At 36.1% G+C, this 18,100-nt stretch overlaps 1 protein-coding gene across 1 annotated transcript in view; it reads right to left on the bottom strand.

Annotated features, from left to right (window-relative positions):
- The window catches only part of SCAI (suppressor of cancer cell invasion), a 141,875-nt gene that overhangs the window by 77,730 nt on the left and 46,045 nt on the right, over positions 1-18,100 (bottom strand). Inside the window, exon 3 of the mRNA XM_063082207.1 lies at positions 1,940-2,071. Coding sequence (XP_062938277.1) covers positions 1,940-2,071 — 132 coding nt within the window. The remainder of the gene's footprint in view (positions 1-1,939; positions 2,072-18,100) is intronic.

Genomic DNA, 18,100 nt, shown 5'->3' with positions numbered 1-18,100 from the left:
TGCCAGGGGTTAAAGTTTGGGAGAATGGAGAGTCACCGCTAATAGGTATCAAATTTCTTTGGGGGGTGATTAAAATGTTCTAAAATTAGACTGTGGAGATAGTTGTACAACTCTGTAAACATACTAAACCATTCAATTGTAAACTTTGAATGGTTGAATGTTATCGTATGTAAGTATAGCTCCATAAAGCTGTTTCAAAAAGAAGGGGTCAGAGCTATTATAACAATCTTAATGCTTTAAGTTTGAGAGGCCGTGTACCACAAGTTACAATGGATTTTCATGCAAGCTTTTAAATGCCTTCCCACTCTCTAAATCCAATAGCCCTTTAGCTTTTTATTTGCCTTAATTTCAACAGACACACAGAGATATGAGGGAAATAGGCTCAAAAGATAGGCTAAATCTGAGGCTAGCAGCGAGCAGAAGGTTGTCTTAGGTTTTGTTTTTTTACAATTTCCTCACAGAGTATTTGAGAGCAGGGACTGTTTGTTTTATCTCTGAATTTTCTGTACCCAACACAGAACGTGGTACATACTGAGTGCCACTGAAATGTTGAATAAATAAAATCTATCTGGCTAACAATGGGCGACAAAGAAAAAAAAATCTAAGCATGCAAATTTAAAAGATTTAAAACATTCTCGGAAAACAAAAGACTTAAAATTTAGGCATACCAAGCAAAATTTCTGAACTATAATAGTGAAAAAAAATATTCTTTAAAAAGATGCAATTAATCTATAAAGCAAAAGAAAAAGCTCATCTCAAACATTTCTTCTGTAGCACAAAGCAGGAAGCAGCAGAGTATAGGAGTCTTTGGAATTCTTCATTAACAAACATTCACAAGACACGGGCTTAAATACTAGAGGAAACAGTGACATACAAGGTCCTGCTCTTAAGGACTTTTCATTTTAATGTAGAAGAGTCATAATAAGCAAATAAAATAATTTGATACAAAAATGTATTATGAAGAAAATTAAATGAATACAAGGATAAATGAATGATTGAAAGGATGGTCATGGAAAAGTCATTTGATAACCTTGTATTACTTTTATAACTGTAAAATTTTCAAAAGGTAAATTAACTGGGGATATATAATACAATTACAAACTTAAGAGAAAGAGATTGCATGTTAACCCAGAAATAAACTGCAAATTAAAATAACTCACCATCTTTACAATCATTCACTCCTATATAAATTTTCAAAAATAAAATGTTTCCCCTAAGTATTTTCACCATAGCATGAATTTGTGTATGACTGGAACTAAGCTAATGAAGCTTTAGGTCTGAAGTAAGTGAATATCCTAAGAATCCCAAGAATTTTAGGTCTGAAGTAAGTGAATATCCTAAGAATCCCAAGAATGAAATATGCCATTTAAATAAAACAAAATGGTGCAAAATTATTTACCACACACAAGAATACCCAATCAAAGACATATTTTGACAAACACACACATGGCTTCGGCCAACAGTCTGCTCAGGGCACATGCAACTAAAGTAAAAATAACACTGTCTAGAACACTCCACATTACTTTAGTCAACAGATATTTTATCCTAAAAAAAGAAAGAAAGAATAAAAGAAACAAGAAAGTAAACAAATGCACAAAAATGCAACAGGAGGCTCAACATTCAACTGCATATGCATTCCTAGGCTCCTTGGACGTCAACACCCTAACGTGTAAAGTCAGATGTAAATCTAATACGGTGTGAGTAATATACTAAAAACCATCCAAGAAAATACCTCTTCTCAACTTGAGTAAAACGATGTACGTTATCCTACTTTCCTATTGTTTTTTCACCCCAGAATACTCAAAGAAAAAAATCATCATTACTTCTAGTACAAATATTTATATAACATTCCACCATAACTTTCAGAAACTTACCACACATCAGCCAGAAAAAAAATGCAGAACTAGAAAAAAGCTTAAAGCATTGAGAGTCGACTAACCTTAACCCATTGAATAGTTGCTTAGATTTATCCAGAAGATAACAAAAATCTGTAACTGTTTTTCTTTCTCCCTGTGGGATATCATCTTCAGCACCTCCAGAGGACATGATTTCTTTAAGAGCAAATTCAGTCCTGTAAAAAATACATATGTTCATTTACCCAGTAGGCAAAAATAAAAAGAGAAACAGACCTTAGATATATCATCTGATAGCATTTTGTCCCCAAGATACAGAATTCTTCTGATTACAATTAAATCATCAAAATAATTTAAGTGTAAAATAGTGTGGGAAAATAGATAATCTCATAGCACACTGGTGGGCACCTACTCTCCAACCACACACTGAAAAACTTGCAAGTATGTGAACAAATTCTACTCTTATACAGCATAATGTTTCACATGTTATTCCTCCTGCCTATTTTGTTCACCTGGCAATTTTATATTCATAGTTCAAGACACTATCCAAATGACCCATTTTCAGTAAAATCTTTCTTGACACTCTAATCTCTCAATAGTACCTACTTATGATTAAGTCAATAGGGGCTTCTTCAGTCACTCCATAAAAAGTTTTAAAAAATGACAATTATTTGTTTAAAAATTTTTTAATTACAAGAAGTCAAAATACTACCCTGTTACTCAGTAGAATTCTAAATTTACCTAGTGAATAAACAGCAAATATATGACATTTTTCTAATCAATTTCTCTACCTACATTATGCATTCAAACTGGCCATTTAATATATTTTATTCATACATTTTGTCTAATATGTTAAAAATGTGACTGGAAGTTGAATACATTAGGAATACAATAATCAAGCGTCACTAAGAGTATTATCCTATTAAGATTACTTTAAATTTTTATAAGATTAATATTAGAAATATGAAAGTACACTGTAGTCTGGTAATAGGAGACTAGGTAATTTGGACCAACAATCCCACAGAATATAATTTTTTGTTTGACCAATAAGGGGATCGCAACCCTTGGCTTGGTGTGGTTTGCACCACACTCAGCCAGTGAGCGCACCGGCCATCCCTATATAGGATCCAAACCCGCAGCCTCAGAGCTACCAGCACCGCACTTTCCTGAGTGAGCCATGGGGCTGGCCCCCACAGAATATAATTTTTAAAAATTTTTTAATTTTTAAAATTCTGTCATTGCAGTTACCAAGACAATTAAGAATTACAGGGATGGGCTGGCTGGTTAGCTCAGTTGGTTAGAGCACAGCCTTATAATACCAAGGTTGTGGGTTCAGATCCCCGTGCCAACCACCAAAAAAAAAAAAAAATTATAGAGCTAGATCTAGGAGAAGGAAAGCAAAACAGCTGATCTCTTAAAGATATGTGTCTATACCAGAAGGCATATCCGAGGCTGAGGAGATGAGTGGAACTTTTGACAGGCTTGCAGTAATAGGGAAACAAAATGGCAGTTAAGAGCCCACCAAGGAGAAGGGGCCCTGGTAAACTTCCCAGGCTTTCTTTCAGGACCCCAAAGGCCTATATTCTAGAAGTAGATCAGGTCTCACAGGGACTGAAACCTAGATTTAAATTACTGCAAGTACTGACTGAATTACAGTGACCTGTAATTAACTGGCAGCCCCCAGCCATCAGTCAGAAGCAAACTAAAATCTTTCATATATGCTATCTGGCACAAAAATAAAGACGCAGATAAAAAAAACTACCAGGCAAATTACAAAAGAATAAGACAATATGACCAAAAAAAAAAAAATCAAGAGAAACAAAAGAGATCAGAAAGAGACCCACAGAGGATGTAAATAATGGAAGAATCAGATGCAATCTATTATAAGATAACTGTGCTTAGTATGTTTCAGATAAGAAAAAACAAAATGAACTTAGGCAGAGAACTGAAAATTATTTTTTAAAATATTCAACTGGAATTCTAGAATTGAACATTTCAATAACAGAAATGGAGAGCTTAATGTATTAATATTAGCTTTTTTTTTTTTTTTTTTTTTTTTTTGTCGTTTTTTCGTGACCGGCACTCAGCCAGTGAGTGCACTGGTCAGTCCTATATAGGATCCGAACCCGCGGCGGGAGCGTTGCCACGCTCCCACCGCAGCACTCTACCAAGTGCGTCACGGGCTCGGCCCTTAATATTAGCTTAATAGCAAATTAGATGCAGCTCCTAAACTCATCAGAATTAGTTAACTGAAACACTGATCAGAGAAAATATCCAGACTGAAGCATAAAGTGGCAAAAGAAATGGGCCTATAGAAATAAGAGTATAAGAAATATGTGGGACCACCATCAGCAGAACCTTACTAAAGGAAATAGTGTCCTTTGAGCAAAGGAAAATAATTCCAAATGAAAGCTTGGACTTACAGGAAGCAAGGGAAAAGGAAATACACAACTAAACCTAGATGAATATTGACAGTATAAAACAAAGATAAGTGTATTTTACAGTAGAATAGAAACAATGTTAGTCTACTAATTGGAGGGGGAACAAATGGAGTTAAAGTGTGCTAAGGTCCTTGCATTATTCTGAAAGTGATAAAAATACTAGTTTCTATTAAACTTTAACTCAACGAAGTGTGATTTAATCTATAAAGTAACCACTAAAAAAAAGTAAAAAAACTGTATAAATACTAATAAGGTCAAAACAACAGAGTAGTTTTTCTTGTTTTTTGGGTTTTTTTTAAATAAACCAACTGAAAGGAAAGCAGGAACAGAAAAAAGAAAGAATATAGAAAAAAACAAGACAAATAGAAAGCAGAGTATGATGGCAGAATTAAAATACAATTATTTCAGCAGCAGTAAATATTAATGGACCAAGTAACCCAATTTAATGATGAAATCTATGATATCAGATATACGAAAAAGACTGCTACATGAGTAAAGGATTCAAAAAGGTTGAAAGTAAAAGTAAGGAAAATACAACCCTTGAAAACATTGACCAAAAGGGAAGTATATAGCTATGTTATAAGGCAAAACTGATTTTAAGCCCCAAAAAATCAGCAGAAGAATATTTACAGTGATAAAATGTTCAATTCAATATGAATATTTAGCAGTTCCAAAAATTGTATGTACCTAATAACATAGCCTCAAGATATATAAACAAAAATGGATAAAACTAAATGAAGAAACAGACATATCCAGCCCTAATGGGAAATTTTAGAACATATCCCTCAGTAACTGATAAAAGAATCAGAAAAATATGATGTTTTTAAAATCCCTATTGATAAAGTTGACCTGACTAAAATACAGGGAACCATGCATCTAGTGACGGCACAATATGTATTTGTTTTCACATACACAGGGAGCAATTATAAAAACTGATTCCATGCTAGATATAAAACAAGTCCTGATATGTTACAAAGAATTAAAAGCAGAGTATGCTTTCTGACCACAGTGCAACTGAGTGAGAAGTCAATAGCCAAAACATAACTGGAAAAATCCCCATGATTGGAAATTATAAAATACCCATCTAAATAATACATGGATCAAAAAAGAAATCATAATGAAAATTAGAAAATATTCTGAACTGACAGATAATGAAAATTGAAGTTTATGGAGACAAGTAAATCTATGCTTAAGAGAGAAACGCATAGCCTTTGAAGACATACATTAGAAAAGAGATTAGAAAAAGCATAGCCAATAAGAGCAGCCAATTAAACCCAAAGAAAGTAGAGAGAAAGAAATATAGAGAAGAAATTAATTAAATAGAAAACACACATAAAATAGAATCAGCAAAGCTAAAGGTTGTTTCTTTTTTTTTTTTAAAAAAGATGACCGGTAAGGGGATCTCAACCCTTGGCTTGGTGTTGTCAGCACCACGCTCAGCCAGTGAGCAAACCGGCCATCCCTATATAGGATCCGAACCCGTGGCCTTGGTGTTATCAGCACCGCACTCTACCGAGTGAGCCACGAGCCGGCCTAAAGGTTGTTTCTTTGAAAGACTAATAAAACCCTGTCAAGAATGATCTAGAAAAAAAATAGAGAAAAAATAACCAATATCAGAAATGAAGAAGGGGGTATCACTACAGATAATAAAAAGATTGTAAAAGGAATATTGTGAATAACTTGATTGATACCCATGTATTTGAATATTTAGGTAAAATAGACAAATATCAAGAGAAACATGTTTTACTAAACCTGATACAAAAAGAAACAGAAATTTTTTATAGTTCTAGATCTATTAAAGAAATTGACAGCTTAATTGAAAGCCTACCCACGATGAGAACTCCAGGCCCAGATGGCTTCACCAGCAAATTATACAAAACATTTAAAGAAGGGGAAAAAAATGCCAATCTTATACAAAGCCTTACAGAATATAAAAGAAGGAACATTCCTCAACTCATTATGAGACCAACATAACTTTGATACCAAACCCTAACAAGGATATTATGAGAAAGGAAAATTACAGGCCATTCTCTCCAATGAATATAGATGCAAATATACTAAACCAAATGTTAGCAAATCCAACTCAGCAATTACATATAAAAAGGACATGACAAAATTGGGTTTATTTTAGGAATGTAAAGTTGGTTTGATATGGAAAAGCAATCACTGTAATTTACCACATAAGTAGAATGAAGGAGAAAAATCATATAACAATTGCTCAACAGATGCAGAACATGCATTTGGTAAAATTTAACACTAAATCACAATTAAGAAATAAAAAACAATGCAGCAAACTAGGAAAAAGAAAGGGAATTTCCTTAATTTCATAAAAAATATGCATTTTAAAACTACAGCAAAACTCTTACTTTTTGCTGAAATTAAGATAGGAGGTGCTTGGTACACCTGAGATCATGTTTCAGGCCACTCCCCTGGGTCTCAAACCACTCCCCTTGGACTCAGGCTCCACCCCTTAGTCCTAGCCTGTAGCACCCATTTTCAGCACCAGCATGTGGAGACTGAGAACACAGTGGACAGATTTATGTAATCTTGGTGGCCAAGCATCTTCAGTAAAAAAGGAGTTTACTCCTTAAATGACCTTCCACAAGAGGCACTAGAGAGCATGTGGTGGAATGAGCATGCTCTAAAAGAGATCAATTGAGCATGTGCAGGACTAGGCTGCATAACTAGGAACTACCCCCTTAGCTGACTATTAACTAGACAGCATAAATATGCACAGATAGAGAAACTAGAAGTCAAATCCAGGAAGAAGATGGGGCTGTTGCTCACTCTCTTGGGGTCAGGCCCCATTTCGCTTGGGGTGTGTATTTCTTACTTTTTGAATCAAACTTGCCTTCAGCAGGTTGTGCTCACTCTTGAGCCTGCCCAGACTTTGACTGTGAAGTATGTTTCTTTGTATTAAATTTGCTGCGGCTGCTGCTCAGTCTCTGGAAATAGGCCATACTTTTCCTGTGCAGTCTGTATTTCTTATTCTCTATATTAAACCTGTTTTCACTTTCTTCTGTGACTCTGCTCTTGAATTCTTTCCTGTGGCAGAGTCAAGAACATGGTAAGAAGACCAGGTGGGTTGAGGCCCACTCTCGGGCCTCCCCAGATCCTCTCCTCTGGTATCAAAATGTTAATATCTTTCCCCTTGACACTGTGAATGTCTGCTGTCACCAGGACCTCTGGTACAGTGTTGAATAATGAAAAAAGGAAAAAGAAAAAAGAAAGAGTGCAAGGACTAAAAAAAGAAAGATATAAAGCTGTCATTATTTGTAAATCATATAAACATTTCCATAGGAATTTCAAAAGAATCTACATATAAATGATCAGAATTGACCAGTGAGTTTAGTAACATTGCTGGATATAAGGTCAACATATAAAGGTCAACTGCATCTCTATATTCCCAAGAACAAATAATTAGAAAGTAAAACTTTAAAAATACAATTACAATAGCACCAAAAAATATCAAGTAACTAGGAATAAATATAACGAAGATGTGCAAGACCTCATCACAGAAAACTGTAAATCACTGAGAAACAAATTAAAGAAGACATAGAAAATTACAGTTGTGGAATATACTATAAAGCATTTGTACTTCACAGGGCCTGGTTTTCCAAAGTCTTGCAGTTTCAAATATGGACCTTGCAGAGAACTGGAAATTTTCCTCAGGCTACAAGTCTCTGGTGTGAGATAAAGATTTGTGGCACAGCAGGTTGCTGGCTTAAGGACAGACTAGTTACTGATTGTTATGTAAAGATACTGAGAAATTGCTATAAGAAGGAATGTTTGCTAAGATCAAGCTTATGTTAATCAGATCACTTAATTGTCTACTGGAATGTCATCTGGCTTGTTTCACTGAAAGTTACCAGCCTATATTGTTAAACCATAACCCCACCTTTGTTCTCTTCCTGTAACTTCCTGGTCTGGAAAATAAATGCAGGAAGAGAACCCCAATTTGGCGATAATTTCCCAAGGAAGGGATCCCTCTCGCTTGAGGGATCCGGTGGGAGATTAACCACTTTGGGGCCTCTCACTGCTCAGAAAAGATGGGCTTTGAGTAATCCTTTGCATCTCCGTCACCCAAGAGAAGTGGAGTGACAAATCCGTGGGGAGAGAAGCAACACAAAGCAGCATACAGTTATGTTCATTGACTGGAAGCCTCAAAATTATAAAGACACTAATTCTTCCTAAATTGATTTACAGATTCAATGTAATACCAACCAAAATCCCAATAGACTTGCACAAAGGGAAATATCAATTCTATAATTTATATGGAAATGTAAAGAGCTAACAAGAATTAAGATAATCTTGAAAAAGAACAAGGTGAGAGGGCTTATTCCACTAGATGTCAAGACTTTTTTAAAGCTCTAGGACTGAAGACTGGTATTGCTTCAAAGAAAGGAAAACAGACCAACGTGACAGAACAGAGTCCAGAAACAGACCCACATATACATGGACACTTGATTTATATCAAAGGTGGCACTGTAGAGCAATGAGAAAAAAATGATTTTATCAAAAACAAAAAACATGGGCTGGCTGGTTAGCTCACTTGGTTAGAGCATCGTGCTCATAACACCAATGTCCAGGGTTTAGATCCCTGTACTGGCCAGCCACCAAAACCAAACCAAAACAACAACCAACCAAATAAAATCAGTGCTGAGTCAACTGGATATCTAAATTAAAAGAAAAACATCAATCTTGATCTCTACATACACCGTGGACAAAAACTAAATCCAGGTGGACTGTGGATGTAAAGGTAAAAGGTAAAATAAAATAGCTCTTAGATGATAATATGAGAGGCTATCTTCATGATTTGGGGGTAAAGAAAGATTTTTTAAACAGGTCACCAAAAGTACTCACGATGAAGGAAAAATGGTACAACTTTAAAAATGAAAAATTGTGTCTATTAAAGGACATCACTAAGAAAGTGAAAAGGCAAGCCACAGAGTAAAAGAAGATATTTGCAACATATGTATCTGAAAAAAGACTTGTAACCAAAATAAATGAAGCACCCCTATAAATCAGTAAGAAAAAAAAGACCAGAAAACTAAGCAAAAAGGCTTGATTAGTCAGTCACTCACAAAGGAGATATCCAAATGGCCAATAAATACAGAAAAGGGTAACTGAACTTCATGTGTTGTGAGAGAAATGCGAATTAAAGCCAAAGTGAGATACTACTACATATCCACCAGAACATCTCAATATTTAAAAAATGACAATCCTAAGTGTTAGAAGAATGGAACAGGAACAACTAGAAAACTATTTAGCAGAACCTACTAAAACAAACCCTTTGACTCATCAACTAGCTATATACCAACAGATATGCAACCTGTGGACACCAAAAGACATTTATAAGAATCTTCACAGAAGCACAATTCTTAAATCACCAAAACCTATTAGCAAGCAAATATTCAACAATGAAATGGATAAGTGGAATACTACTGTGTAATGAAAATGAACACACTAGACCCACCTGCAACAACATGGATGACCCTAACATAATGTTGGGTGAAAGAAAGCAAACACAAAAGAATACATACCACGTGATTCCAAAATACAAAGTATAAGACAGACAAAACTAAACTATGGTATTTGATAGACTGTTTGGGATAGTGGTTACTTTTATTTATTTTTATTTTTATTTTTTAAAATTTTATTTTGTCGATATACATTGTGGCTGATTATTGCTCCCCATCACCAAAACCTCCCTCCCTCCCCCCCTCCCCCCCAACAATGTCCTTTCTGTTTGCTTGTCGTATCAACTTCAAGTAATTGTGGTTGTTATATCTTCTTCCCCACCCCCCGGTTTTGTGTGTGTGTGTGTGTGTGTGTGTGTGTGAATTTATAGATTAATTTTTAGCTCCCACCAGTAAGTGAGAACATGTGGTATTTCTCTTTCTGTGCCTGACTTGTTTCACTTAACATAATTCTCTCAAGGTCCATCCATGTTGTTGCAAATGGCAGTATTTCATTCGTTTTTATAGCTGAGTAGTATTCCATTGTGTAGATATACCACATTTTCCGTATCCACTCATCTGATGATGGACATTTGGGCTGGTTCCAACTCTTGGCTATTGTAAAGAATGCTGCGATAAACATTGGGGAACAGGTATACCTTCGACTTGATGATTTCCATTCCTCTGGGTATATTCCCAACAGTGGGATAGCTGGGTCGTATGGTAGATCTATCTGCAATTGTTTGAGGAACCTCCATACCATTTTCCATAGAGGCTGCACCATTTTGCAGTCCCACCAACAATGTATGAGATTTCCTTTTTCTCCACAACCTCGCTAGCATTTATCGTTCAGAGTCTTTTGGATTTTAGCCATCCTAACTGGGGTTAGATGGTATCTCAGTGTGGTTTTGATTTGCATTTCCCGGATGCTGAGTGATGTTGAGCATTTTTTCATATGTCTGTTGGCCATTTGTATATCTTCCTTAGAGAAATGCCTACTTAGCTCTTTAGCCCATTTTTTAATTGGGTTGCTTGTTTTTTTCTTGTAAAGTTGTTTGAGTTCCTTATATATTCTGGATATTAATCCTTTGTCAGATGTATATTTTGCAAATATTTTCTCCCACTCTGTTGGTTGTCTTTTAACTCTGTTAATTGTTTCTTTTGCTGTGCAGAAGCTTTTTAGTTTGATATAATCCCATTTGTTTATTTTTCCTTTGGTTGCCCGTGCTTTTGGGGTCATATTCATGAAGTCTGTGTCCAGTCCTATTTCCTGAAGTGTTTCTCCTATGTTTTCTTTAAGAAGTTTTATTGTTTCAGGGTGTATATTTAAATCCTTAATCCATTTTGAGTTGATTTTAGTATATGGTGAGAGGTATGGATCTAGTTTCATTCTCCTGCATATGGATATCCAGTTATGGGATAGTGGTTACTTTTAAAGAATACATAGGAAACAAGTGATAGGAGTGTGAGCAATATTGTATTTCTTGACCTGGAGTCAACATTGTGCAAATTCACTGAGCTACTTATTTATTATTTGTGCATTTTCTAACTGTTATTCTTGTATTAAAAGGCTTGAAAAGAAGAAAGGAAGAGGAAGGAAGAAACCCTTATTTTACTTAGTAATGGCCCCAAAGTGCAAAAGTACTATGCCTAATTTATAAATTAAACTTCATCATAGATATGTATGTATAAGAAAAAAATAGTATATATAGAGTTTGGTAGTATCTGTGGTTTCAGGCATCCATGGGGGTCTGGGAACTTATCCCCTGAGGATAAAGGATTATTGTACTTCTCTCCCAACAATAATTTTAATGAGATTAACATAACCTTGACACCAAAACCATAGAAGGGCTAAACAAAAAAAAAGCAAAATTATAAGCCAAAATCCTATTATATAAACAGTTCTTATATCCTCCAATGTTTATAAATTATCATCTGATAATTTTAACATAATCTTAGCATAAGGAACCAAATACAATCTCATTGGTTTACTAAAAAATAAATGGCAAATTAAAACTTAATGAAATTTTGGCTGGCCAGTTAGCTCACTTGGTTAGAGTGTGGTGCTAATAACACCAAGGTCAAGGGTTCAGATCCCCGTAACAGCCAAGCACACACACACACACAAAAAAAAGACAATGAAATTTTATATAAATAAATCATACATTATTTGGGAAAAACATATGGAAACATATAAACAAGGTCAGTTTGATAGACATTTATGGGAATACCACATGGGTAAGAATAAAAGTAGAGACCCCCCCAAAGGGGGGGGACATATATGGTTGTGGGTTGAATTGTGTCCCCCCAAAAGATATGCTGAAGTCCTAATCCCTGGTACCTGTAAATGTGACCTGTGGAAAGAGGGTCTTTGCAAATATAATCAAGATGTAAGTTAAGACAAGGTCATACTGGAGCAGAGTGGGCCCTTAATCCAATGTGACTGCTGTCCTTATAAGAGAAGAGACAGAGACAAAGAGAGGAGAATGCCATCTGAAGACACAGACACAGAAGGAATACAGCCATGTGAAGATGGAGGCAGAGATTACAATTATGCAGCTGCAAGCCAAGGAATGCCAAGGATTGCTGGCAACCATCAGAAGCTAGGAGAGAGGCATGGGACACATTCTCTTTCTGGGCCTCTAAGGAGCCAACTCTGCAACACCTTAATTTTGGACTCTGGCCTCCTGAGCTGTAAGAGCATAAATTTCTGTTGTTTTAAGCCATCCAGTTTGTCATTTCTCATTTTGGCTTTAATTTGCATTTGTGATGACTAATGAAGTTCAATACCCTTTCATTTGTTACGGCAGGCCTAGGAAACTAATCACAGATACATACTACAATGACAGAGTCCTTACACAGATTACAAAATAGGCAAACAAGCAAAACAGCAATGAGTGGGGACAACTGCTCAAAGAATTATTCTGCTTGATACAGAACATTAGGCAAATTATTAACCCTCCCTGACAATTTCTTTTTATAGGAAGTCTTTTGTCAAAGCAACAAGAGAAACTGCCACTGTGGATTTAATACTGCGTAAGTGGTTGGCAATATGAAAGTTTGAAAGAAATGTTGAGAGGAAATGATATGTCTGTATTACATTATATCAGGTAACACAAAGCAGAGTCCCTAACAGCAGTAGGAAGAGTACTGGACTAAGAGAGAAGCCCGAGTACTCCTATTCCTAACACTTACTAGTTATGTGATCATAAACTAAAAAACTTTCACTAACACTTTGAGCTGCAGGTTTTTAATCCACAAAACCAAGCAATTTACACTTGCCCTGCCTGCCACAGATAACTGTTGTGAAGATAAAAATGAGATTATTAGGTGTTAAAGTTTAAAAACACTACATGATGTCTAATAGCACCATCATTATTAATATGCAGTTGGTGATGTTCCAAAAAGATAAGGAATAACATTGATTAGACTCAAAAGGGTGAAAAAAGAATGAAGAACATCGGAAATGAAATAGGAATAGAATAAAAAATGTATTCTGACAAAGAAGAGAAGGCATTCATAGTAGTCACATGCTAAGCAAGAGATCACTTTCTTATGAGCTCAGATTTTTAAAAAGACATGTAAAGAGATGGAATGGCTGTATAATTATGCATGAATATAAAACAGTATCACATATGTGTTTTCTCAGCTTTAAAAGTGGAATATTAATAAGATCTACCTCATAAAGGCTGTTGGACAATAAAATGAGCTAAGGGATATGAAACTGCCCTGTAAATTACAATGTACTCCAAAATTGTTATAAATCACTCAGAAACAGCATAGCGCTGGCTGGTCAGCTCAGTTGGTTACAGCATGGTGCTGATAACACCAAGGTCCAGGGTTCCATCCCTGTAATGGCCAGCCGCCAAAAACAAAAACAAAAAACAGCAAAACCTGAAAAACACCAGGTAGAAAAAATGTTGAGTATGCATACGGGGTGGGGGGAGGCGGGGGGAGTGACGATGATGCTTCTGCCATATTCAGTGTAAAAGGAACAAGAAGCTGCTGTTGGTGCAGATGGTATTCCTATAATATGAACAAACGACAGAGCTCCAAAAGCTAGTCCTTACCAGAGTCTAAAGCATCTTCGTGTACTAAGAACAGCATAAAATTATCATGTATTGTGCACTAATTATTTTATTATTACTTTTTTTATAAATAAAAACGAAATATATTGCTTACAGTTTCTAAGACTGGGAAGTCCCAAGTCCATCTGGTGGTGGCCACAGTGACCCGGGGGTCTCACATTGCAAGATGGTGGAAGCACAGAGAGCAGAGACTTTCCTCTTCTTTTAAAGCCCTCAAAGCCATGCCCCTGACCATCATTTTTTTTTTTTTCTACAAATCACTTTCTGAAAGCAATTTTTCTGGCCTATTCCAACATGTTTATGAAGTTAAATTGCATGTTGTAATAATAATTGGAAGAGAAATGCATAGGTAACAAACTTCACTGATTAATGTATTAAGAAACTGAATAACACCATGAGGACAAAAGAGTTTAAGAAAAAGAAGCCAAAGGAGTTAGGGCACGGAGCAGCACTGATATTCAGACAGAAGGCAATTTGTACAATACTGTCCAGGAGTCTATAACAATATCATTTTGCCTACCAAATGTGTAAAAAGAGATGTGTTCATATAACACACAAACATGCAAATTCCAGTACTAATTCAACTGAGACACAGCAAGGCCTAACAGAAAGCACTGCAGTGAAAGGAAAAAAGCCAGGAAAAAAAGAGAGCACACAGTTGGGCAAAACAGAGGGCAGAGCGAGTGCTGGCTAATCACAGTGGATATGGATTCCACCCTGTGCATTCTGCATTTTCTCTAGTTCAGCCACACCAGGACACTGCTACAATTTGTCCAGACTGACTGAGGGAACTGAGTTGTCACTAGCTGTGGTATTCAGGGGAAAGAAACAAATTACTTTCCCTACTTAGGGCACACAGATGTGCTTATATCTGTTTCAATGCCAGTGGCAGAAAGGAAAACTAAAGAAGGCAAGAGACAAAGGGTAGTAAAGAAGAGATTCTTATTACTGGGAAAATACGTTAAAATTTTCTTCTCTTGCCCAACTAACTGTATTAAGGATATCATTCTGATGTATGAAAACAACAAAAAATCAAAGAAAACTGTGTTTAATAATTGAGAGCATAAATGAAGGAATAAAATAGAAAAAATGAAAAATGCAGAAAACAGCTTTTGAAATTTTATTCCTATCACTTTTTAAAACTTTTTTTCACACATATCATAAAATTTACCTTCTTAACAATTTTTAAGTGCAGCTCAGTAGTATTAAATACATTCATAATGTGCAACCATCACAATTTATCTCCATAACTCTTTTCATCTTGTAAAACTGAAATTCTATACCCAATTATATACTCAATGAAATTCATTGACTAAATCTCCATTTCCCCCTCCCCCCACCCTCTGGCAACCACCAGCCTACTTTCTGCCTCTATGATCTTTACTACTCTAAATACCTCATATAAGTAGAATTGGATAGTATTTGTCTTTTTGTGACTGGCTTATTTCACTTAGTATAATGTCCTCAAGGTTCATCCACGGTGTAGCATATGTCAGTAATTCCTTCCTTTTTAAGGCTCAATAATATTCCATTATATGTATATACCATATTTTGCTCACCCATTCACCTCTGGATGGACACTTGGGTTGCTTCATGTTTTAGCTACTGCAAATACTGCTGCTATGAACATGGGTACACAAATATCTCTTCAAGACCCTGCTTTCAATTCTTTTGGGTATATACCTAGAAGTGGAATTGCTGGACCATATGGTAATTCCATTTGTAATTTTTTAAGGAACCACCACACTGTTTTCCACAGTGGCTATACCATCTTATATTCCTACCACCAATACGCCAGAGTTCCAACTTCTCTATAACCTCACTAAAACTTGTTATTTTCTGTTTTTTTGTTTTGTTTTGTTTTGGTTTGGTTTTTAATAATAGCCATCTGAAAGGGTGTGAAGTGGAAGCTCATCGTAGTTTTGATTTGCGTTTCCCTAGTGATGAGTGATGCTGAGCGTCTTCTCATGTGCTTATTGGCCACTTTTATATCTTTGGAGAAATGTCTATCACACCAGTTTATTTTATGCAGCAACAAGACATTTATACAATAGCATTTAAAAAAATAAACGTAATGTAAATCAAATGAAGATTATAGGATTTTAAAACTCTGGAAGTTTTTCCCCCTTTATGAATAGTCAAATAGCTTTATATTTCCCAGATTACAGGCTTCTATTCTTCCAAATGTTCTCAATTTCCTGGACTCTTATAAAATGTGCCCTAATTCTCACTTTTTTTTTCAGGATAAATAGTTATTACTTCTTGCAGTGGCAAAGAATAGATGGAATGTCTTAAAATTCCAGGCTTGGGTTATGCTGGTCCCCAGGTTCAAACCAAAGCACATACTACAGTGTGTCCACTATGATCTGATTTAAACACAAACCTGATAAAATCTAGACTCTCTAATACAGATGGAAAGCTAAGGTCCAGTTAATAAGTTAGTCATCTAAAAAAAAAAAAAAAAAAATATATATATATATATATATATATATATAAGCAAGACATGTGCAAGGACTATTTACAAAGCTAACAGGACAGGAAACACAAAAACACACAAAATGAAAGAAAGCATCAAAAATATGAGCCCTGGATACTGACTGAGGAAATGTGACATGAAACAGCCTATTGTTAACAATTCATAAAAACTGTCTCCAAGTAGAGAACTCACAGAAGCAGCAGTCAAATATAATGTAGTTCAATTTAAATAACCATTTATTCATAATGAGACAGAATAGGGCTAGGCCTGTGAACCAAACTGACTCCATTTTCCCTGCAGAGGACAGTTACTTTTCCACTCCTCAGTCATGAGACCCCCAGGGCACGTGACTACCCCATGGACTGCCCTGATAAACTGAGATAAGAGAGGAACAGATATTCACTGAGTTGCAAAACCCTTCCCCAAGGCTTGTTTTCTGTAATTGCAAAAATTAAGTTACAGATTAACCTTAAGACCCTTTTCAGAGCTCCCACATGTACACAAAGCTTCAAGGTGACCACTACAATGACCCTCCTGGGATGCTGATAATGAACACCACTATCATCTTGAACCTACTGAGCAGGCGCAAGGACCAAAGCCCTAACAGCATGTGCCCATGACATAACCAGGAAGAACAGAATGGACCAGAGGCACAGGATGACAATGTTGGCCTGCACCCCTTAACTCTTTTCCTTATAAAGGACCCTGAACAGCTGTCCTTGGAGGGGCTAACTTTCCTGTAGCTACCCACCTTACGCATAAGTCTATCTCCTCTTTTAACAAAGTTAAAACAAAGTTTAAAAAGGAAATAGACTTATTTTATCTTTGCTTTACTGCTGGGTGCATTATTAATTTTATGACTTTGAGACCCAAGAGCCCAATTTGGTAATAATAACCCAAAAACTCAAGAGGAGCCTCAATCACCAACCAAGACATTACTCCTACTCAGTGTGTAAAGTGTGGGCCACACGGACATCATTCTTAACCACATACAAAAATGACAGCAGTAGCAGCCAAAGGTCAGTGAATAAAGTATAAATACAGACAACATGAAAATCTTTTGGGTGGTCCCCAAAACCAACATCTCAGCATACTGAGAGAAGGCTGTCAGTCATGCAAATGTTAGGTTATACCTAATTTATACTAAGCAAAATAAAAAAACAATAATCTATTAAAACATACTTATGATCCATACTGTGACAATTCTGCTTTCATAAACTGCATGTTTTGACTGCAATAAATTGGAAGCACGTGTCAAATAAAAATTATAGGAGACCATTGTTTTGGACTAAGCTTCTGCACTAGGCCTCAACAGACCAGACTAAAAATCAAAATGGTGGGCCGGCCCGTGGCTCACTTGGGAGAGTGTGGTGCTGATAACACCAAGGCCACGGGTTCGGATCCCATATAGGGATGGCCGTTTCGCTCACTGGGTGAGCGTGGTGCTGACAACACCAAGTCAAGGGTTAAGATCCCCTTACCGGTCATCTTTTAAAAAAAAAAAAAAAAAAATGGAGTCACCCTAGCTAAAGTTCTATGTCACCAAACACACTGTCATCTGACCTTCAGAGATATCAGGAGATAGAGACAGCCAATTTCCCAAACAGGACAGTTAAAATCTTCAATAGGCATGATAAAAAATGAAGTTCCCTCTGCTTCAACCCTTACACAAAGAAGTAACCTGAAGCAACCTGATGCTAACCAATCAGTTATTTTTTCATTGTTCGTCTCCCTGTCCCCAGCTTACAAGGAAAGTAACTTTGAAATGACCAATCTCCTTTTT

This window comes from Cynocephalus volans, chromosome 17, assembly GCF_027409185.1.
Source record: "Cynocephalus volans isolate mCynVol1 chromosome 17, mCynVol1.pri, whole genome shotgun sequence".
Taxonomy (NCBI): domain Eukaryota; kingdom Metazoa; phylum Chordata; class Mammalia; order Dermoptera; family Cynocephalidae; genus Cynocephalus; species Cynocephalus volans.
Note: the sequence above shows the minus strand (reverse complement) of the source record. Positions and strands in the feature narration are given on the sequence as shown.